The 21,529-nt window shown below is 51.8% G+C and overlaps 1 protein-coding gene across 6 annotated transcripts; it reads left to right on the forward strand.

The window, feature by feature from the left end:
* Window positions 1-5,692: 5,692 nt before the first annotated feature.
* Helz2 (helicase with zinc finger 2) lies at window positions 5,693-19,837 on the forward strand. 6 transcript variants are annotated; one of them, XM_085696860.2, is made up of 20 exons: window positions 5,718-5,830; window positions 6,554-6,614; window positions 6,715-7,763; window positions 8,078-8,261; window positions 8,335-8,442; window positions 8,974-9,491; window positions 9,590-10,231; window positions 11,110-11,893; window positions 12,070-12,145; window positions 12,287-15,989; window positions 16,116-16,342; window positions 16,426-16,596; window positions 16,679-16,840; window positions 16,920-17,067; window positions 17,146-17,262; window positions 17,334-17,526; window positions 17,690-18,043; window positions 18,210-18,366; window positions 18,465-18,632; window positions 18,724-19,837. In XM_085696860.2, the coding sequence occupies exons 3-20, from the start codon at window positions 6,784-6,786 to the stop codon at window positions 18,846-18,848; spliced, it is 8,817 nt and encodes a 2,938-aa protein (XP_085552986.2). In that variant the 5' UTR covers window positions 5,718-5,830; window positions 6,554-6,614; window positions 6,715-6,783; the 3' UTR covers window positions 18,849-19,837. The 6 variants fall into 6 exon arrangements, 5 of the variants coding, with proteins under 5 accessions (XP_085552985.2, XP_085552986.2, XP_085552988.2 ...); XM_085696859.2 differs by having other exon boundaries at window positions 5,693-5,828; window positions 6,554-7,763; XM_085696862.2 differs by having other exon boundaries at window positions 6,554-7,763; window positions 8,974-9,052; window positions 9,712-10,231.
* Window positions 19,838-21,529: the final 1,692 nt, after the last annotated feature.

Consider the following 21,529-nt stretch of genomic DNA (forward strand, 5'->3'; position numbering starts at 1 on the left):
GTACATGATGTTTGTGGAGGTGCATGTGGAGGTCAGAGGACAACTTTGTGGAGTTAGTTCTCTCCACCTTTGTATGGGTTCCTGTAACTGGAGGTTTCTCTACCACCCACCAGCTCCCTAATAACCACTCTGAGGCTTAATATTAATTACAAACTGTTTAGCCTACTAGCTCAGGCTTATTATTAACTAGCTCTTACAACTTAAATTAACCCATTTCTATTAGTTTATGTTTACCACAAGGCTCGTAGCTTGTTAGCTCACATCTTGCCTCTCTGGTGGCATGTCTCCCCTGACTTGGCCTTCTTTATCTCTGTTTTCAGTTTGGCTTTCTTGCCTAGCTATATTCTGCCCTGCCATAGGCCAAAGCAGCTCCTTCATTAACTAATGGTAATAAAACATATTCTCAGCATACATAGGGGCATCCCACATCAGATTCCAGAAGTAGAACTCAGATTGCCAGACTTTGTACAGCAAGTGCTTTTACAGACTGAGCCATCTCACTGCCCTTCCCTGTTGTTTTTTAATTTGTAGTTGCATAATGGTGTATGATACAGAGAACCTTTCTGAAAGATTTGTATCAGCGTTTCACCTACATGTATATATGTGCAGCACATCCCTGCCTGGTATTTGCAGTTCCAGAAGACATCAGATCCCCTAAACTGGAGAAAAAGAATGGCTGTGAAGCAGGGCAGTGGTGGTGCACACCTTTAATCCCAGCACTCGGAAGGCAGAGGCAGATGGAGCTCTGAGTTCATCTGGTCTGCAGATCAAGATCTAAAACTGCCAAGGCTATACAAGAAACCTTGTCTCAAAAAACAAAGATATTTGTGAGTTGCCATGTGAATGCTGTGAACTAAACTCAGGTCCTTTGCAAAATCAGGAAGTCCTTAAAAGGCCTTTTTATGTGTTCTACATCCTCTTCAGAAAAGTATCAGGTCTTATGTCTATTTTTAAAAAGATTTACTTATTTTTTATTTATGAGCTATACCACTCGCATGTCAGGTGCCCACAGAATTACAGACAATTGGTACTTGCCATGAATGTCCTGAAAAGTGGACCTGGAGCTTTTGGAAGGGCAGCCAGTGTTCTTACCACTGAGTCATCTCTCCAGCTCTTCTTCTGCCCGTTTTTAACTAGGATCAGTTTTTAAAATTATGACTTCTGTTCTATTTTCTTTTCTTTTCTTTTCTTTTTTTTTTTTGGCAGTGCAAGGGAATCAAACCCAGTGTCTTCCAAATGCTGAGTTTAATGGTAGGGGCAGACATTAACCTTTTATTGAACTTTTCATCAGATTTTTTAAAAGTATCTCTCCCAGATTATAGCGTGTCTTCTCATTCTCTTAACAATATTTTTCACATAGCGTTTTTTTTCTTTTTTTACTTTTGCCAAGCATGGTGGCACACACCATTAATCCTACACTTGGAAGGCAGAAGCAAGTGGATCTCTGTATGTTCCAGGCCAGTGCTACACAGTGAGATACTCCTCAAACCAACCAACCAACCAAAACTGCACTTAAACTTTGGAGTTTGAAGATTTAAAAACCTTGTAGTTGGAAATATAGCTCATTGGTAGAGGACTTGTCTAGTATGCACAAGTTCCTACTTCGGTCCCCAGCACTGGAGGAAAAAAGGTGTGTGTGGGGGAGAAATCAGCTTATAGTACAGCAAACACACATATTTTTACTGTACTTTTCTAAGTCAGTGGCTATTGGTGCCTTAGTTACTTTGCAGTTGCCATGACAAAACACCATAGCTAAGGCAACTTACAAAAGAAAACATTTAATTTGGGACCTCATGGTTGCCGAGGGTTAGAGACCATGGTCATCATGGTGGAGAATATGACAGCAGCCAGCAGCCATGGTCCTAGAGTAGTAGCTGAGAACATACATCTTTATTCACAAGTAGGTTGTAGAGAGAGCTTATGAGGAATGGCATGGGCTTTTGAATGTCAGAGCTCACCCCCAGTGACTCACTTCCAGTGAGGCCATGTTTCCTCATGCTTTCCAAATGGTTCCTCCTACTCAAATGTTCTCACACAGACCACCACGGTGATTTTCCTTTTAATTTTTCTCAGTGGTTTTTACTTGGTAGAACTGTTTAGGAAGGTCTAGGCAATGTAGCTTCATTGGGGGAACATGTCACTGGAGGGTGGGCTTTGAGATTTCGAAAGATTCCCAGTGCCCTCTCTGCTTTGTGATCACGATATCTCTCAGCTGTTTCTTCACACCACCATCATGGACTCTGACCCTACGAAACTGTATGATAAATTAAACTCTTTTATAAGTAGTTTTGGTCATGGTGCTTTATCACAGCAATAGCCACAGGTAAGTAATTAAAGCATAGTATTAGCATATATATATCCATTTATAACATACTAAAGTCATATGAATGATTTAATAATTTTGCATATGCTTTTTTTCCCCTTAGTCCAATTCTAGATTTCAGTCACACCAGTTCTTGGCCCTTCTTGACCTCTTCAGTCTGGCCTGGCCTGTGGGTACTTCCCTGAAGTGAACATCTCTCAGGAGTTTGTATGGAGATCATTGTGATGAAATTGTGCTCAATCTTTATCATGAAGTGTGTGTGTGTGGGGGGGGGTTTGTGTCCTCCCACCCCTCGTCACAGGGCTTGTGACCTCTGTTTGTCTGCCTCTCGTGAGGCACACACTCTGACTGCCCTGGCTAAGCAGTCACTGTAGTGGTTTCTGAGAACCTTCCTCTGAAGTCAGCTTATTCCTGAGCTGTGATCATCATAGGAATGGAAAACAAGGAGGCCATGGAGGGCTTACATCAGGGATGAGTGAGATCCCTGATCTGTACCAGCATTTGCTGTGTTGGGATATGGATGAAACGGGGTATCCAGGACCTATCTTTTCAGTTTAGGTCTCTGAGAGAATGGGTGTCCTTTGCTGTGGTGGGAAGGTTGCTAGAGAAGTAAGAGGAGAGGAAAAGAAGCTGAGGAGGCCCGTGGCTCTCAGTGCCTAGTCTGTCTGTGTCCTGTCAATTTATCTGGTCCATGCTCGAAAGGAGGAGTGTGGATAGAGGAAAAAATAGACGGTAGAGTCTGGGGGGCATTCTAGTGAATCCTGAATCTGCCTCGTGTTTATTTCCCATAGCCTTTACATCCCCTAATCCAGAAAGAAGGAAGGCAAAAGGCTTTTTACCCCATACAAAGAACAAAGTAGTTACCTTCTTAGTATCCAAAACATCTATTAACCACACCCTAGGTCAAAATAACCTGTTATCTAGGCAAAACGTGCAGCAACTTCACCTTAGGCCAAACATCTTGTCTTGTTTGACCTTATAGGAGCAATAATAGGCTCGAATGATTTTTATTTCCTGTTTTGTTTGTATAACAAATATTGGTTTATATATTCTGCCTATTTTTCTCATAGATTGTGAGCTTTTTCTGAGTTTATAATATTTATAATTTAAAATATATACTATATTAAAGAAATTGGACTTTTACCTGTGAAAATAGCTAAATTTCTTTTCAGTTTGTTTGGCTTTTGATTTGTTGGTGTGAGAATTTTTTTTTTCCTCTACAAAATTGTTTCAGTTTTGTGTGATGAACGTATCAATGGTGTGCTGGTGGATGTTTAACAACTGGTTCTCTGAAGAGGAGAAGACTTTCATTGTGACTTTGTGGCCTTTCAAGCCATTGACTGAGTCTCTCAACCTAAGTTGGGAGGAACCAGCTTCAACGCGTGCGTCTTCTGGGGTGGTGCTGAGTGAAGACACTTGCCTCACTTCGAGGATAAGATTACTAACTGTGAACACTTTCTGAGGTCCTTTTAAGTTGTGATTTTGTCTGTTAAAATCTTTGAACCACCAGCTGTAAGATATTGGTAGAGGCCAGTCCTGTTCTGTTATTTCCACTTCAGGATGATAACTAGCTGCTGCTCATAAGTAGGCTGAGAGTCATCTTTTTCAGAGTCTGGATGCTGCGTCACACCTCATGTTAGACTCCTGCATGCATATTCTGAACAGTTTGTGGACCCTGACCCAGAGATCTGCTTGTCCATCTGTAAGAACTATTAAATACAAATATTTCCTACCAAATACTATAAAAAGAATTAAAATCTTTTAATCCTCCCTATTGTGTAAGACTTTCTTGCAAATGATTTAATTCTCCCACTTGGTTAAACTTTTGTTTACACAAAGGCCTCCAGCTGCATTCCAGGAATTTGATGACCTGGAGCAGTAACAGTCCCTTATCTCCCATCATTTTCTTTGCACCAATTCTTCTCAGACTAGCCAATCGAATAAAACTGAGGTCAGACCACACCAGCCAATGGAGAAAAGACACAGTCACCACCCGAAATAGAAAAAAAGAAGAAAAAAAAAAAAACCCAGGTGGTGGTATCAGCACACGCTTTAATCCCAACACTCAGGAAGCAGAGGCAGGTGGATCTCTGTGAGTTTGAGACCAGCCTGGAACAAGAGCTAGTTCCAGGACTTCTAGGGCTGTTACACAGAGAAACCCTGTCTTGAAAAACAACAGCAACAAAAAAGGGGAAAAAAAGACAAAAAAAAAAAGGTGTATTTCCTGTCACTGTGTGTTTCTTCTTCTGAACACACCTTCTTGATCAAGAGCAAAGTTTTGCCTTGTCTATTGACCTCAAGTCTCTCTCTCTCTCTCTCTCTCTCTCTCTCTCTCTCTCTCTCTCTCTCTTTTGAGACAGGGTCTCTCTGTATAGTAATAGCTGTCCTGAAACTCTGGAACTTAGATGCCTGCATCTGTGTTATTCAAATACATGGGCCACCACACCCAGCCCCAAACTTACTTCTAACACATCTGTGCTTATTACAACTTCACAGTTGGGAGCAGTGAGGGTTGACTTCCTGGGTGTTGGGGGTTAGCAACTTCAGCCCCTCCCCCACGGGCCCCACCTCTCACAGAGGAGGAGCGATCATTCAGTATTCTCCCTCTCCACCCTTATGGTGAATAACCCAGACCTCAAGGAGGAAACTGAGTCTTTTCTAGTATTTGGTCATTTCTGCTGGGCACGGTCATTTCTGCTGGACACTTACGTCTGTCCTTTGCAGCCCGTGAGGCCAGCATTTCCTTGCTACAGTATTCTAGCTCAGTGGACTACTCAGCCTTTAGGGTGACCAAAGGGTGGCGGGAGAGACTGCTCCTTGCACCCAGCTCTTCCTGTTCTTTGGTTTGGGGCCAGAAGTTTTCTAATTCTCTGAACTCTGGCACAATCCCAACATCTCTGTGTATCTTAAGAGGTTGCCTATAATCACCGGAGCCTCTATGAAGAAGTCTAGTGCCTTTTAGGAACAGGTCCTGCCTCAGCACAAAATTCTCAGTTTCTTGCCTGTCTGGCCCCAGCTCCCAGAGACCCTAGCCCCTGGCCATAGCACACAGAATAAGTTTGTCAGGGCTCTATAGGCAACGGCCCTCCCTTTTCCGATAGGTGCATCTTTTGACCCTAAAGCCACCCCGCCCCCCGCCCCAGGGGCTCACTTCCCCCTCCCCCCCTCACAAGAGGCTAAAGATGTCCAACCGTAAGTAGGGGGAGGAACAGGGAAAGTACCAGGTCAAATTCTGCAGTGTTCACCACAGGGGAACTATGTGGGTGGGGAGTGGGGGGAAATCTTACTAGGTCCAGGGAGCTCCGCCAGGTCTGGGAGGGAGGCTATCACTTGAGGGCGGGGCGGGGGCGGGGCAGGGGGGGCAGTGAGGTAATTTCCGCGCTCTGTCGTCAGAGGTCTGAGTCGCCCCAGGGGCAGAAACGAAACTGATCGCTGCTCCAAGTCGATGCTGGTGCACTGGATAAGTATAGGGTGGTGGCTGGAGACCGGAGGACCACCGGGAAAGGTGTGAGTACCACCCCCTTGCCTGCAAATGGGCAGGACCAGCTGCCCCAGACAGACTCAAGTAGCGGACAACCCATAGCCCCCTCCTCCTGCTTCTCCAGCTGCCGGGTATGAGGTTCTAGCTCTTACGATTTAGAAACCTCCACAGGAGTGCAAGGGGGACCACAGGCTTTGCTTGCTGCTCATTCTTTCCTTTTAAAATACGATCTTTGTACCTCAACATTTTCCTTGAAAGTTCTCTTTAGAGAGTGCTAGGGTGTAGTTCCATAATAGAGTATTTGCCTGGCGTGTATAAGAGCCTGGGTTTCATCCTCAACACTGAAAAGGAAAAAAAAAAGTGGGAAATTCCTCTTAGACCTGACCTAGGTGTTTGCAGGGCGCTAGCTGTTCCCTTGCCCATCCCTGCTGGGGTGGCACTAACTCAGTCTCTGGGCTCTGGACGTTACCTCTCCTCCTGGCATCTCTGAGAACTCTATCCAACCCGGGTAGAGCAGGGTTTCTGCAAGGCTGTACTCTCCCCTCCTGGGGCTCCTGTCACCAAGTCTGGTAGGCTATGGTAGTCCTAGGAGCCGACTAACAGCTCTCAGGAAAGAGGGTACTCTTTTAGAGTGCAAGGAGATATGAAACTTACGGGGTGAAGGAGCCCTGGAGGTACCAGATGGAGGATTCTTTGGCCTCCCGAGTTCCCTTCTTCTACTAGCTGTCCCTTGTGTTCCTTATTGGCAGGACTTGGAGGCCTTTCAGGAGGAGGAGTTGAGCTGGGGTTCAGGTGGAACTCCCCAACAAGGTTGAAAAGAAGTTTCTTTTACCTGACAGAGGCTATGTGGATTCTTCTTGACCGTGGGCTGACTTGCTTCTCTTTTCCTTTCATCTCGTCAACTGCTCAGAACCAACCCTGAAGAACCTGGCCTTCATCTGAGACGGCATCTTTGGGGTGCAGTCTGGGGTCTGCCAGCATGCCAGCCACCACAGGGCCACCCTTGGCAGAACTCTATGCTAAGGTAGACCTTCACCTGGGCTGCTCCCAGTGCACCCAGTGCCTCAATGAGAGCACCTACATCCTGCATGAAGTGGAACACGACTGCCCCAGGGAGATCTTGCTGGTTCGATACAAGCAAGGTGCCAACGATAAGGTGTGGCGTAAGGTAGGCCGCCGGCCCAGCTTCCCAAGACCTTGGCGCTATGAAGTCTGCCGCTACTATAACCCAGGATTGGGCTGCAGGCGCCACGGGAACAGATGCACCTTTGCCAGAAGCTCCGAGGAGGCTCTCGTCTGGACATTTGAGCGCAAGCACAACCTTCCCCGCCTGAAGTTGAAAGCTGCGGTGCAGGGCACCACAGCTTCGGATAGTCCGCAAACCCCAGCTGAAACGATCCGAGCAGAGTTTGGTGGTCATTTCCAACTGCTCTGTGCCCTCTGCTTCAAGTCCCGTCCCCCATGCACCATTCCTGTGGATCCCAGGGGCCATTGCCCTAAGCACCAAATCTGCCCCACACTCCTCATTCATGTTATAACTGAGGGCCGAAAGCGGCAGTTTGTGGAGGTGCGGCCACAGCCACAAAACAGACGTCCTTTAAACTACTGCAACTTTGTGGGCCGCGGGGTACCATGCCGCCACGGGGTCTCACGCTGCGAGTATGCGCACAGCGCTGTGGAGATGGCTGTGTGGAAGGCCGAGCAGCTAGATGGGCTCCAGAGAGGAGATCTGCTCACATATCCTCTCCTTGGAGAGGACAGAAGGAAAACCAGTCATGATCAGCCCCCTGTGGTCCAACTGTACTGCCATGCTTGCTTGGTCACCTGTAGTTCTCAGGAGGCATTTGAGAACCACTGTTCCTCTCTGGAGCATGCACAGATGGTGTCCTTTGACCAGGCTGTGCCCTGGAAGCACCGTGCCCCACCAATGGGGCTCTCCAAATTTGAGCTCTGCCCTAGGTAAGGGGAGTTATGTGGGAGCTTAGGGTAGGAGAAGAACCCCTATATCAGGTCAGCACCGGGGATTGTGAGGCCCCACATCTGCTGTGTCCTCTGCCTGTCAGGCTAGTACTTCAGTGGCCTCTGAAGAAGGTTCCTTGTGTCAGCCCTTGCCCTGGAGATTCAGGGTGTAAAGCTAATGAAACCCCTGTTCCCTTCACTCCAGTGTAGAATCCATTTCTACTTCCAGTACAGGCCAGGGTCGGGCTGAGAGGGTTAGCTTCCGAGGCTGTATCTCTGTGAAGTCCTACTGACCTTACGCCTCATCTCTCCAGGCCTGACATCTGTGAGTACGGAGATGTCTGCATTCAGGCACATTCACAACAGGAGCTGCAGGAGTGGGTTCAACGGGCGCAGGCCATGGAACTGCGAGAACAGGCTGCCTGGCAGGATGGGCTGGTGTCTTACCAGACACGGCTGCTAGCGGAGTACCGCTGCAGCAGCAAAGAGGTGTTGGTGGTAAGTAGAAACTTGTGAGACTGGGAAGGTGAGCCCCAGGCTGCCCTGCTGAAAGTCAGGCTTTTGTGTGCAGATGGCTGAGACTGTGGATGGAGTATCTGTCACTTGCCACCAGCCACTGGTGCACCAGGCCCAGGAAAAGAAGACCCAACACGATTGGCTGTTCTCCATCAACTCCGAGGTGAGGGTTCAACGGCCCTGAGATCTCAGATCTTATGGGTAGACCCTGCCATGGGTCTTAAGGACTATAGGAAACCTGTGATTTGGAGCTGTTGCTGCCAGGGGCTCCACTTCTGTATCTAAGTGACCTAAGATAAACCCTATTGCTTCTATGCCTCAGTTTCCTCCCACAATGATAGGTGATCATGACACCCTTACCCAATGGGGTCACTCCACTCAATGGGGTAAATTAACATAAGAAACAGGTGTGCCAGTATCTGAGACCTAGAGGGTGAATGTGACTTATAATTACAGGACCCTGAAAATCCCAGCTGCTCATCCCTTTTTCTTTAATGTGTGCTGGGCCTTAGGCAAGCCATGAGCAGAGGTGAAAACCAGGGCAGACTGAGCAGTCTGAGAGTCCTATACTCAGAAAGTGACAGGCTGCCTCTCTGAGGAGGATTGGGTGGTCAGGGCTGAAGGAATCACCATGGACCCTGAAAGAGGCTGAGGACCCATTTGACACCACTTCACAGCTTATCTCTTTCTCCAGGACCCCTTGCTACATGTGGCTCTACTCAAGCAAGAGCCTGGAGCAGCCTTCTCACTGGTGGCCCCCGGCCTCCCACAAGGTCAGCTCTATGCACGGGGAGAGCACTTCTGTGTACCCAACTCCCCAGCCCAGTTCCAGGTAGGGGTGCATGTACAGGCTGCCTCCTTTGGCAGCTTTGAGCAATGGGTGGTCTTTGACTTCGGTCACAGGCCAGTGCTGCTTCAGAAGCTGAAGTTGCAATTGGGCCAGGCGCAAAGCCTGGGGCTCTGTGGGAAGCCAGCACCCAGACAACCCCAGGAGCTAGAATGCTGGCACACAGGCAACCGCCATGTAGTGCTTGAGGTAGACTGGACACCTGAGCAGGAAGCCCTGATGGCCAAGTACAAGGTACCCTCCCTGGCCCTGGAGTTCAGTCACAGTACCCTGGTTTGGGGCCCCATCTCTCGTACAAACTACCGGCAGAGGATGCACAAGTTTCTCTATGAAGAGGAAGCAGCTCAGCAGCAGCTGGTAGCCAAGTAAGTGGGGCAGTGGGGATAGCAGGAGCGACCAAGTCTGGACTTGGGGATGGGCCTTTGTCTGTGGCATAGAGAGCTGATCTGTAACTTTCCACCAGGCTGGCCCTGAAGGGCCAGGTATCCCTGAAGACGGCACTGCAGACACCGGCACTTGGCATGCTCTTTGCCCCACCAGGAGCCCTCTATGCCGAGGTCCCTTTCCCTTCTTCTCTGTTGCCAGACACCGACCAGGGCTTCCTGCTGAACCGGGCAGTCAGCACAGCCCTTGTGGCCCCTGTACCTGCGCCTGACAATACGGTATACCAAGTGAGGCTGGAGACACGGGCCAGCTCAGAGAACGCCCTGTGGCTGCTGTTACCAGCACGATGCTGTGTGGCTTTGGGGCTGCAACCACAAGACACCCCCATCTTGGAGGTGCAGTTCCAGATTGACCCTCTGACCTTCCGGTTCTGGCATCAGGCAGTAGATGCGCTGCCTGAAGAGCGCCTGGTGGTTCCTGACCTGCCCGCCTGCTCCCTGCCCCACCCCGGGCCCGTCCCACCCTCGTTTCGTGGCAATCACAAACAGAAGCTGGCCGTGGGGCTCATTGCAGGCAGAACACCTGAGGGCACAAAGCCCATCCCACCACTCCTCATCTATGGCCCCTTTGGTACTGGCAAGACCTACACACTGGCCATGGCTGCCCTGGAGGTTGTCCAGCAGCCCCACACCAAGGTGCTCATCTGTACACACACCAACAGGTGAGCTCAGAGCTGCTTCCAGGTTACTCACCACTGTCCTGCCTCCCAGGATATCTGGCTCCTTGGTTCTTAATGAAGATGCTGATAGTGGCTGGTTGCATTTCTCAAATCCAACTGGGGTGCCCTGAATTAATGCATATATTATGTGGGTAAGGAGCTGGGGGTGGCTTTCCACAAACCTTGGACCAAGGGGGAGTTGTAGTGGTGTTGTGTTTTGGTCTACCCCGTGTTTTCTGGGCAAGGCATTGTTTTTTTCTTTTTCTTTTCTTTTTTAAAATAGAAACAGGCTATTCAACCAAGAAGTTCCTCTTTGACTAGTGTGGTTTTTTTTTTAGTTCCCTAAATCACATATTATTACAGGCATAGAGTTCTTCTTTAGCCCAGAGAATGGGGTGAAAGGAAGAGCCCAGAGCGATGACTATGTGCTCTGCCTAGGCTGAGCCGAAGATCTGAGTGGCAAGGCTGTTGCTTACCTGGAAGATCCTAGGCAGCACCTCCTCGGCCTCTCAACTCTCAGGCTCTGCTCCCAAGGGCCGGTCACCCATTCTTGTTGCCAAAGCTTGCAGCACCCAGAAATTATGTTCAGGATCAGTGTCAGTCCCCAGCCCCCAAGGCTGTCTCAGGCCACGGCTAGCTCTCCGCTTGGCCTCAACTCAGAGACCACCTTCTCTAAGCTACCCCTGACCACCTGGGCTCTGGCCCACCCTGTGTCTTTGCTTTTTGTTCCCTTTGAGTCCATTTGAGTCCCCGGGCAAGGCCCCTGTCCGTCTGCCTTGTGAGTGAGTGTTCCTGGCATCTAGGCAAGGCTGAACGCACATGTTTTAGCCAGCAGCCTGAGTCCTGAAGAAGCATCCCACAGTGCCTCACCCTTCCTACAGTGCCGCAGACATCTATATCCGGGAGTATTTCCACGGCTATGTCAACAGTGGCCATCCAGAGGCAGCTCCACTCAGGGTGATGTACACAGACCGCCCCCCAAGACAGACCGACTCGACCACGTTACAATACTGCTGCTTAACGGAGGACCGCCAGGCCTTTCGCCCACCCACAGGAGCAGAGTTGGTACATCACCGATTGGTGGTTACCACCACTTCCCAGGCTCGTGAGCTCCAGGTGCCAGCTGGCTTCTTCTCCCACATCTTCATTGATGAGGCAGCCCAAATGCTGGAGTGTGAGGCTCTCATCCCACTAGCCTATGCCTTGTCATTAACCCGTGTAGTACTGGCAGGGGACCACATGCAGGTCACACCTAGGCTCTTCAGTGTGCCCAGAGCTAAGGCAGCTGGACACACCCTACTGCACCGCCTCTTCCTGTACTACCAGCAGGAGGTACACAAGATCGCCCAGCAGAGCCGCGTTGTCTTCCATGAGAACTACCGTTCAACTGCAGCCATCATCAACTTTGTCTCTCACCATTTCTACGTTGCCAAGGGCAACCCTATCCAGGCCAGTGGCAAAGTCCCATGCCACCCCCAAAACTATCCCCTCATGTTCTGCCACGTGGCAGGCAGCCCTGAGCAGGACATGTCCATGACTTCCTGGCTTAACTCAGCCGAGGTCACCCAGGTAGTGGAGAAGGTGCAAGAGATCTACAACACCTGGCCTCGCTGCTGGGGACCCCGGGAGCAGAGACACATCTGTGCTGTCTCCCATGGTGCCCAGGTGAGCTGCCTCCTCTGGCTTCCACGGCTTTACTTACTTTACCTGTGAGGGATGGTTTTGTCCCTTTTTCCAGTCTGATCCATGTGACCATGCTGGAGTAAGGGTGTATAGGGATTGGCAAGAGGGCCTGGTTCTTACTGGGTAACAGGCTCTCAGAACCCTGGACTTGTCTGCAGGTCAGTGCGCTGAGGCAGGAGCTAAGAAGGAGGAACCTGGGTGAGGTGTCTGTGGGCAGCTTTGAGATCCTGCCAGGTAGGTGATAGAATTGTGGGCCGGGGCCAGCCTAATAGGGAGGTGGCTTCCAGCCCATTCCTCAGACTTGGATATGTAGGGTGGGACTGGGTTAGCCAGTCTGCTGATCCTACCTGGCCATCTGATCCATGTCTCCTACAGGGCGTGAGTTCCGGGTGGTGGTATTGAGTTCTGTCCACAATCGCAACAGTCTACTCAGCCCAGGGGCGCCAACCTCAGAATTCTTCACTGAGCCTCGTGTGTTGAACACGGTCATGACCCGTGCCCAGTCTCAGCTGGTGGCTGTGGGAGATGCTGTGGCTCTCTGTTCCTCTGGAGCCTGTAGAAAGCTCTGGAAAAGCTTCATTCGTGAGTGCATAGAGCATCGCAGTGTCTTCCCTGAGGATCTGTCACTCGGTCAGATTGAGCAGGGTGTGGCCCAGAGACAGCACTGGGCTTCTTTGACACTCAGAGCTGAGGGCCCAGATGTGAAGCACACAGCTATGGCACAGGATCTGCCCAGACCCACAGCAGACAGAACCACAGTCACAGTGAAGACAGAGACTGGAGCCAGGGCAGCAGCCACCGCACAGATGGAGGCCGTTGCAGCAGGGGACGCGGCAGGAGGAGCCTCAACCTCTAGACATGCAGCAATGGGAGCATCTACCCTGGAGGGTGGGATGTCTGAAGAAACAGAGGATTCTGAGTCTGACTTCTGGCCCTCCGACTGGGAGCTCAATGCTGACGATGCCATCCTGAAGGAACTCCTTGATGAAAGCCGGCAAGTGACCGTGACGGTTCGGGAGGACGGGCTTTTGGACACCATGGTTTGGCCTGCATCCCCACAGAAGGCCCGACAGTACACAAACCTGCCGACCGCGATGCTGCGTAAGTTGCTGCGCTCAAACCCCAAGCAATACTGCCGCTGCAGCTTCCTACAGGAGACCTTTGAGAGAGCTCTGGCCACGCCACTGGATGACACGGCCTCTAACCCTATCCAAGTCAGGGGTCGCCTAAACTGCGGGATGGCCTTCACAGGGGATGAGGTGCTAGTCCAAGTCCTAGGCCCAGCAGCTGATGACCGGGGCATCTCAGGAAGCCTGCAGGGTCGTGTGATGGGTGTGCTGAAGAGAAGGAAACACGAACTGGCCTTCGTATGTCGAATGGATGAGTGGGACCCCCGAATCATGATCCCCATCAACGGTTCTGTGACCAAGATTTTTGTGGCAGAGATGAAGGACCCGCGGCAAGTTCCCATCCACCGCCTCGTCCAAGGCCAAGTGAAGCGCGTAAGGCATGAGAATCTTAAGCCTGAGGACCAGAGCACCCGACTTTTCTGGGTCCGTATTGTCCTATGGCGAGAACGTTTCTACTACCCACTAGGCATTATCCAGGAGGTGCTACCCAAGGCCATCACCTGGGAGCAGGGCCTTTATATACTTGATCTAGAGCATGGCCTAAAGGCCCACACACCAGACCCAGCCTCTGTTTCCAAGGCTTTGCAGAGATACCGCTCAGAGCTAAACACGGCCACTGGTTTCCGAGAGGACTGCCGCCACTTCTTGACCTTCACTGTGGACCCCCAGGGTGCCTGCAACCTTGACGATGCTATCAGTGTCCGGGACTTAGGCTCAGTGTGTGAGGTGGCTGTGCACATTGCTGATGTGGCCAGCTTGGTGCCCAAGGATGGAGCGCTGGACATGGAAGCCCGCCAGCAGGGCTCTGTGTTCTATGCCCCCAGCAGGGAGCCCATACTCATGCTGCCAGCCGGCTTGTGCCAGGATGCGCTCAGCCTCCTGCCAGGCCAGGATCGCCTTACCATCTCTCTCTTCCTCACCATGGAGAAGGGCAGTGGCCAGATCGAGAGTCTACGATTTGCACCGTCCATAATCCGCTCGGACCGCCAGCTGTCATACGAGGAGGCCGAAGAACTGATCAAGGGGCACCCTGGGGGTGGCCTGGAGCTGCCAGCCCACCTGAACTCTGTGGAAGCCTGTGTCGTGGCTGCCTGTTACTTCTCGTGGATGTTGCGCCGTCAGCGCCTGACAGCTGCCTGCTACTATGAGCCGCCAGATGAGGACAGCATGCTGGGCTTTCGCACGGCCCACGTTATGGTTCAAGAATACATGATCCAGTTTAACAGCCGTGTGGCTGAATTCCTTGTGGGCAATAAACACACGCAGACACTGATACCACTGAGGTGGCAGCCCACACCCAATAGGCAGCAGCTTGATGGTGTTTTTAAGAAGCACGGAGGACTGGTGCCCCTGTCGCTGCACCTGTGCCAACACTTGAACACCCACTACGCCCCCAGCAAGCAGCTGTGTCTCCTGACTTCCCTTTGGAAGCAAGTGCAGCTTGCAGCCGGTACTCAGGACTATATCCAGATGGTGGACCTTATTGCTGCAGATGACATGCACCCTTCACTGGCTCCTGTGTGCCTGGACTTCCGAAAGGCTCTCGGCCGCTCTGTTTTCGGTCGTTCCAGCCAGGGCAAGCAGCAATCGGCAGGCCACTACTCACTGCAGGTAGATTGGTACACGTGGGCCACTTCGCCCATCCGTAGGTATCTGGATGTTGTGCTGCAGCGGCTGATCCTAACGGCGCTGGGCCACAAGGGCTTTATGTACTCTACCAGGGACATTGATGGTCTCTGCCAGGACTTCAGTCGCCAATATGCCTGTGCCCAGAGCTACCAACGGCGGGCCTACAGCCTGTACCTGGCCACCCAGCTCAAGGCCCAGCCTCGAGGCAAGCTGGGCTTTGTGGTGGATGTTGAGATGGGTGCCCGCTGCTTCAAGTTGCTTTTCCCTGTCAACCGAGAAACCCTGCCTGACCCCTGCCCTATCTACTACCCCTCCCTGCAGCTGGCTGAACATCCCGAGGAGCTAGTGAACCAGACAGGCCTGCGGCTTGTTTGGCGGCGCCGTATCTACTCAGTGCAGGGGTCCAAGCCAACTTTACCACTGCTGGGCACGAGTCTTGATCCACACACCCAGACTATAGATGCAGCCCTGTGGACTCAGCTCCTAGTGCTGGTGAAGGAGCAGCGCTGGGGTGAGGCCGCCGCCCTCATCCGGGAGCAAGACAAGAAGCTTCCTCGTGTGAGGGAGCAGATGCAGATACACCAGAGTCGCTGTGGACACTTCGTGGAGGTGGCCTGTGAGCTGAGCAGAGGAGATACTCTACAAGTACAGCTTGGTGCCAGCCTGCAGCGGGGCTTCCTGGCGCCAGCCTTGCAACTATGGACGGTGGTGCCTGGCTTCAGCCTCTGTCTGGAGCACATGGAACGGCCAGGTGACTGCTTTTCGGAGCCCGTGTACCAGGCTCTGAAGGACCGCTACCGAAAAGCAAGCGAGTACTCAAATGTGTGGAAGCCGCTCTGTGCCCTGGAGTCCCTCACCAGTGCCATTACAGAAAACGATTCCATTGTGCTGCAGAATGTGCGTATTTCCTGGGATGCAGATCGGACGTCCCAAGGACAACTGCAGGGCACCTTCCAGCTGGAACCTGCTTTTCTCCAGGAGAACAGTATCAACATCCACTTTGACTGTTGCTATCTCTGCATTCGGCTTGAGGGGATCCCTCTCTCTCTAGCCAGCCCACTCCCTGCACCCAGATGCCTTGGACCCTTCCTGAGCATTGACCCTGATACATATACCTGGGTGGCCCATGGCCTGGCTGGTGACTGGGACCACGGGCTGGGCGGTGACTGGGACCAGGAGAGTGTGGATGATCGGCAGGAGGTTCCCAGGCAGGTACATTTCTTCATCCACCACATGGCCATGGAGAAGGTTCCAGAAGAGGTGCTGAGACCTAATGCTCGGTTCACTGTGGAAGTAATATCTAAGCAGCTTCCTGACCTGTGAGTGGTTCCTATCACCTTCAGGAGAAGGTCCCAGGACCTCCTTGGGCTCCCCTGTCCTGGGAGGACACGGCCCCCTCCTTAGGAGAATCCTGTTAACTTTCTGGTATCCCTTCTCATCCCCAGCCGCAAGGAAGAAGCTGTGCGTAGACTGAAAGACGCATCCCCACTGGTCATCAGCATTGCCTTGGGCCGGCCCATCCCCGAGCCCATTCACCAGCCTCGTCACCAGCTCCGACACCATCCCCATCACCGGCCCATCCTCGAGCCCCGTCACCGGTTTATCCCTGAGCCCCATCACTGGGCTATCCTCGAGCCCGGTCACCCATCTCACCAGCACTTTTTCTTCAGGGGTAGGTCTGCTCTTCAGCTTCCCACCTCTCCCCAGTGCCTGGTGCTCAAATGATCCTTGGCTTCTGTTCCACTCCCACCCTAGCACCTACCAGCAGGTTCTCAGGGCGGCAGCACCTGCTACCACCTACCGGCAGGTTCTTAGAGCGGCAGAACTACAACATCCCTGGTGGGCGTCATAAGCTGAACCCTAGCCAGAACAGAGCCATCAGGAGTGCTCTGGAGAAGCAATTCACAGTCATCCAGGGCCCACCAGGTGCGGTTCGTTTGCAGAAGCCAGGGACTGCCCTGGGCAGGCAGGTGTGGCCGTAGGTACTCACACTGTCCTCTATCCACAGGCACAGGGAAGACCATTGTGGGCTTCCACATCGTATACTGGTTCCATAGGTTAAACCAGCAACAGATGCCACCTGGCCGCAGTCCTAGTGGAGAGGAACAGCTGTGGGGCCCGTGTGTCTTATATTGTGGCCCCTCCAACAAGTCCGTGGATGTCCTGGGAGGTGTGTGAGGAGTAACCTGTGGGACTTCAGAGGGTGCTAGGCATTGAGGTACAGTCTCTCACATCTTCACTTGCCCTAGGACTGCTCCTGAGTAGGAAGACAGAGTTGAGGCCCCTGCGTGTATATGGGGAGCAGGCAGAGGCCACTGAATTCCCACTGCCAGGAGTGAGTAGCAGGAGTGTACTCACCAAGACCTCCCAGGAAGGGAGGCCGAATCAGAGCCTTAGGTACAACACATCTGTCTGTGCTGGGGTTGAGGCAAGGGGATCTCCACTGGACAGGGTTTCACCAATTCTGCCCCCTAGGAGCATTACCCTTCACCATCGGATCCGCCAGGCCCCCAATCCCTACGCAGCAGAGATCAGAAAATTTGATGCCCAGCTTCGGGAAGGGAAAATACTCACAAAGGAAGATCTTGTGGTGTAAGTGGTGGGCTTAGAGGTGGAACTGCCCTTTGGCAAGCTCACTGGATGACGTGTGTCACCTCACACAGGTACAGGAGAGTCTTGGGGAAGGCACGCAAGTATGAGCTCGAGCGGCACTCGGTCATCCTGTGTACGTGTTCCTGTTCGGCATCGGGAAGCCTGAAAAGTCTCAGAGTTCGACAGATCCTTATCGACGAGGCAGGCATGGCCACTGAGCCAGAAACCCTTATTCCGTTGGTGTGCTTCTCGCGGGTTGAGAAGGTGAGGTTGGGGGGATCTGGAGCTGCCCTCTGGGTCCCTGGGGGCAGTTTATGCTGTGGTGCTGAGGGTGCAAGAGGTGAGCATCGCTCTTGGTTGAAGATGACCAAGACGCTGGGATGCCTCTGGCTGGCTCCACGGATGTCCTACCTGTCTGTGCTTCCAGGTGGTTCTGCTTGGAGACCACAAACAGTTGCAGCCTGTGGTCAAGAATGAACATCTGCGAAACCTGGGGATGGACCGGTCTCTTTTTGAGAGGTACCACAAGGATGCCATCCTGCTGGACACACAGTACCGTATGCATAAGGATATCTGCTCTTTTCCCTCCATGGAATTCTATGGGAGTAAGCTGAAGACCTGGTCTGACTTGAAGCGCCCACGCAGCATCCTGGGCCATGCTGGCAAGGAGAGCTGCCCTGTCATCTTTGGCTATGTGCAGGGCCAGGAGCAGAGGCTGCTGGTGTCCACTGAGGATGGCAATGAGAACTCTAGGGCCAATCCAGAGGAAGTAATGGAGGTGGTAAGTGTCAGAGCACTCTCCTGGGTGCCTGATGGGTCAGGAGTCTTCCTGGATGAGGATGAAGGCTAAGGAAAGCTTCAGTGGTCAGGAAGGCTGGGATCAAGTGAGGCCCCTGTACTCTGGACAGGACTGGCTTCCAGCTCCATCTGCCCTGTCATTTACTTAGGTCCGCATCACCAAGCAGTTGACCCTGGACCGGGCGGTGGATCCCAAGGACATTGCCGTCCTTACGCCCTACAATGCACAGGCTGCTGCGATCAGCAAGGGCCTCAGGCAAAGAGGGGTCATCGGAGTGACTGTGACTTCCATAACCAAGAGCCAGGGTGAGGCTGACTCTAAGGAGGCCATATTTGTGTGGGAGTCAGCAGAGGGGTTGGTGAGCAAATGTAAATTCATCTGCTGCTCCCTCCTCTCCTCCCAGGAAGCGAGTGGCGCTATGTGCTAGTGAGCACGGTCAGAACATGCCCCAGGAGTGATGTGGACCAGAGGCCAACCAAGAGCTGGCTCAAGAAGTTCCTGGGCTTTGTTGTGGACCCTCACCAAGTGAACGTGGCCATCACCCGGGCCCAGGAGGGGCTGTGCCTCATTGGTGAGGGTTTGCATTTCTGGGAAATGCTGGGGTGATGCAGTGTCAAGCATGCTCAGGGCAGAACTAAGAGCCATCTTGATTCTCCCTGCAGGGGACCACGTACTGCTACGCTGTTGCCCACTCTGGCACCGTCTCCTAGACTTCTGTGAGGCCCAGCACAGCCTTGTGCCTGCTGAGAAGGTGCGGGTCCAGAGAAAGTCTGCTTTATCTTCCTGAAGAACTCCCATCTGCCCAGCCTTTGATGTACCAGCAGCTAGGCCCCTCATCCTCCTCTGCCAAGGTCCTGGGCGTACAGTGGATTGTCCCAGCTCTCTGTCCCAGCTATCTTCTTGGGAAAGACCCTGATATTGGCTCCAGTCGTGTAGCAGTGACAGTCTTATGGGCGGTGGCCTCTTCCTGGGCCGGAAGCAGGCTTAATAATGATGACCTTCCTGTTTGTGCCTGGACTTGAGCAGAGGGGAAAGAGCTGGAGGTGGGACCCTTTGATCCCGTGTTACTTTTCCTGGAGCGTCTGGTGACTAGGACACCTCTTAGTGGCCACAAAAGACCCCAGGATCTATCTTTGCTGTTAGTGGGAGCTTAAACAGGAATGAAACTGTTCTGAGGCTGTACTTGGACGCTGAGATCCATCTGTTGTTGCACTGGGCACCGAGTATTCATTTGTCAAATTTTCTAGTCTTAATAACCTAAAGCTAGCTCCTCTTACTGTGCCCCTCAGAGTGGGCAAGGAAGCATTCCTGAAAGAAAGATTTTTTTTTTATTACTTACTACCTTATGTCACGCAGGGTTGCCTGTTCGGATGGGGCAGGAAGGGCAGAGCCAAGCCAAATAATCACAACAGTCCTAGAATGTGAAGCGTCACAGGCAGCTGGGAATGAGGTATCCCAGTACCACTGGGACTGGGCTTCTTCACCAAGCTTTCACGCCTGTTTCTAGGGCTTTAGGACAACCTAAGTCTCAATCTTTTTCTGCAGGACTGAGCAGGTAAAATCTCTCATGACTCCCTTTTGTATTCCCACCTCCTGGCAGCTCCAAGGCTGCAGCCACTCCCTTCTCAGTGACTCCCCTCTCCTGAGGTCAGAGATGCTGCAGGTGAGCTGTACACACCAGGAGAGGTGGGGCTTCCAAGATCTGGCTGCAAAACCTCCTGTGAAAATAATGTCTGGTGTTTTCTACAAATTAAATTTCTACATTCCATCTTTTAATCTTTTCTCAGGTTATGCCTTATATAACTGGATAATTTTATTATAAAAATGTCTCTGAAAGTTCTCATGGGTGTTTTGTGGTATGGACAAGAGTAGACAGGACTGGCCTTCATCTTGTAGCCATTGAGGTAGTCAAAGGAGGAGCTGTATACAGGAACTGGAAGAATGGGGACAGAAAGTAGGGGCATCCTATCCTATGACTGAGAAACTGACTACAGTCATAGGAAGCTAGTGGATAATTTAGCAGAGATGGGCTGGAATTGGAGAGCTAAGTCTGTGCTGTAGGTTTGGCTGACTGCTCTTAGTCCCCAGGCTGAAGCAGGTCCAAAGTCCTTATGGCTGTGACCTCAATGACAACTTGTCTGTTCTGAAATTGTCCTCTAGTACTTTGGACCCCACGGCCCCCTCCGAGTCAACTTGTGACATGCGTTCGTTTGGCCTTTGACTTGTAGCCAAGCTGACTTATCCTCACACAACTGATACAAGAATGCTAGGCCCAGGAAAATGTGGTGGGAGTTCCTAGAGACTCTGTAAGGAGATGAGGTCCCTAAGGCCTCTCTGTTTCTAGAGTTAGAGAGGAACAGCAAAGAACACCAGCTCCACCTGCTTCCTTATCCACTTAGGTCTGTAGGTGAGTGTGGCAGGGATGTAGTGTCCTGGCTGGGTTCCTGGGGGCAGCTTGTGTGGAAATTGAAGATGAGCAAGGGGTTGGGTAGTTCAAGAGCAGCCATAGTAGAGGAGTTTAGGGATGGATATGTACTAAAATAAGCAAGGCATTTCTAGATGGTGACAGTAGGCGCTCCCTCACTAGAGTCGGGGAGGGCTTCTTAGAGGAAGGGGCCTTGAACTTGGTGGAAAATAGTAAGGATGGTTTTAAGCTGGTTGTTGGAGTTCAAGAAGGGAAGAAAACGCAGATCCCATCAGGAATAAAGCTGCAAAGTGTGGTGAAGGTGAGGGTAGGGAGCCTTGAGAAGGCATTGGCACGAGTGGGCAGGATACAGGCTGAGGAGTAGGCTCTGTGAGCCAGCTCCACAGCATCCAGTGCCTGTAGTAGCTCTGCTGTGTGTCCACCTCTAGGCTACATCTCTCTGGGCCTAATGGGGCATAAGGCTGAGCCATAGTTGGGGATGGGAGTCTTCTGGTCCCAGTTGTCAGCATGCCAGGCTACTAGACCCATAGATGGGTCCTACATATTTAGATCCTGTGAGACATCCATAAGCAACTGGCACCTGGACAACATGATGCCACAGAGAATGACCGTCCTGATTTGTCTATCAATTACTGGAGGTACCTGACTTGCTACCTAGGCTGAGCCCCAATAGGCAGAGCATATCCCCAGTAGGGGAAGTGGAGATCTTTATTACTCCCCACCCTATCCCACTCAGAAAATGACCCCTTTGCCAGTTGGGATGGAGGCATTCCTTTCTTTGACCACCTGACCACCTGCTCCTGCCAGTGCCGGCCATGTCAGAATGACTATCACCCATGGTGTGTGTGGTGGAGGAAGCTGGGCTCAGTGTGTTGTGTCCGCTCTTGTTCCTTTTATCAGCTCTGCTGCTTTGCCCAAGGGACAAAGTGCTATTGTTCTGGACCCAGAGGTGACCAAGTCTGCATCTACCTTGTGATTGTGTGTGTGCACGCATGCTTGTGTACATGCACTCATACGTGCACATATGTGCATGTGCACGTGTG

The sequence above is a fragment of the Myodes glareolus genome, chromosome 10 (genome assembly GCF_982192425.1).
Source record: "Myodes glareolus chromosome 10, mMyoGla1.1, whole genome shotgun sequence".
Taxonomy (NCBI): domain Eukaryota; kingdom Metazoa; phylum Chordata; class Mammalia; order Rodentia; family Cricetidae; genus Myodes; species Myodes glareolus.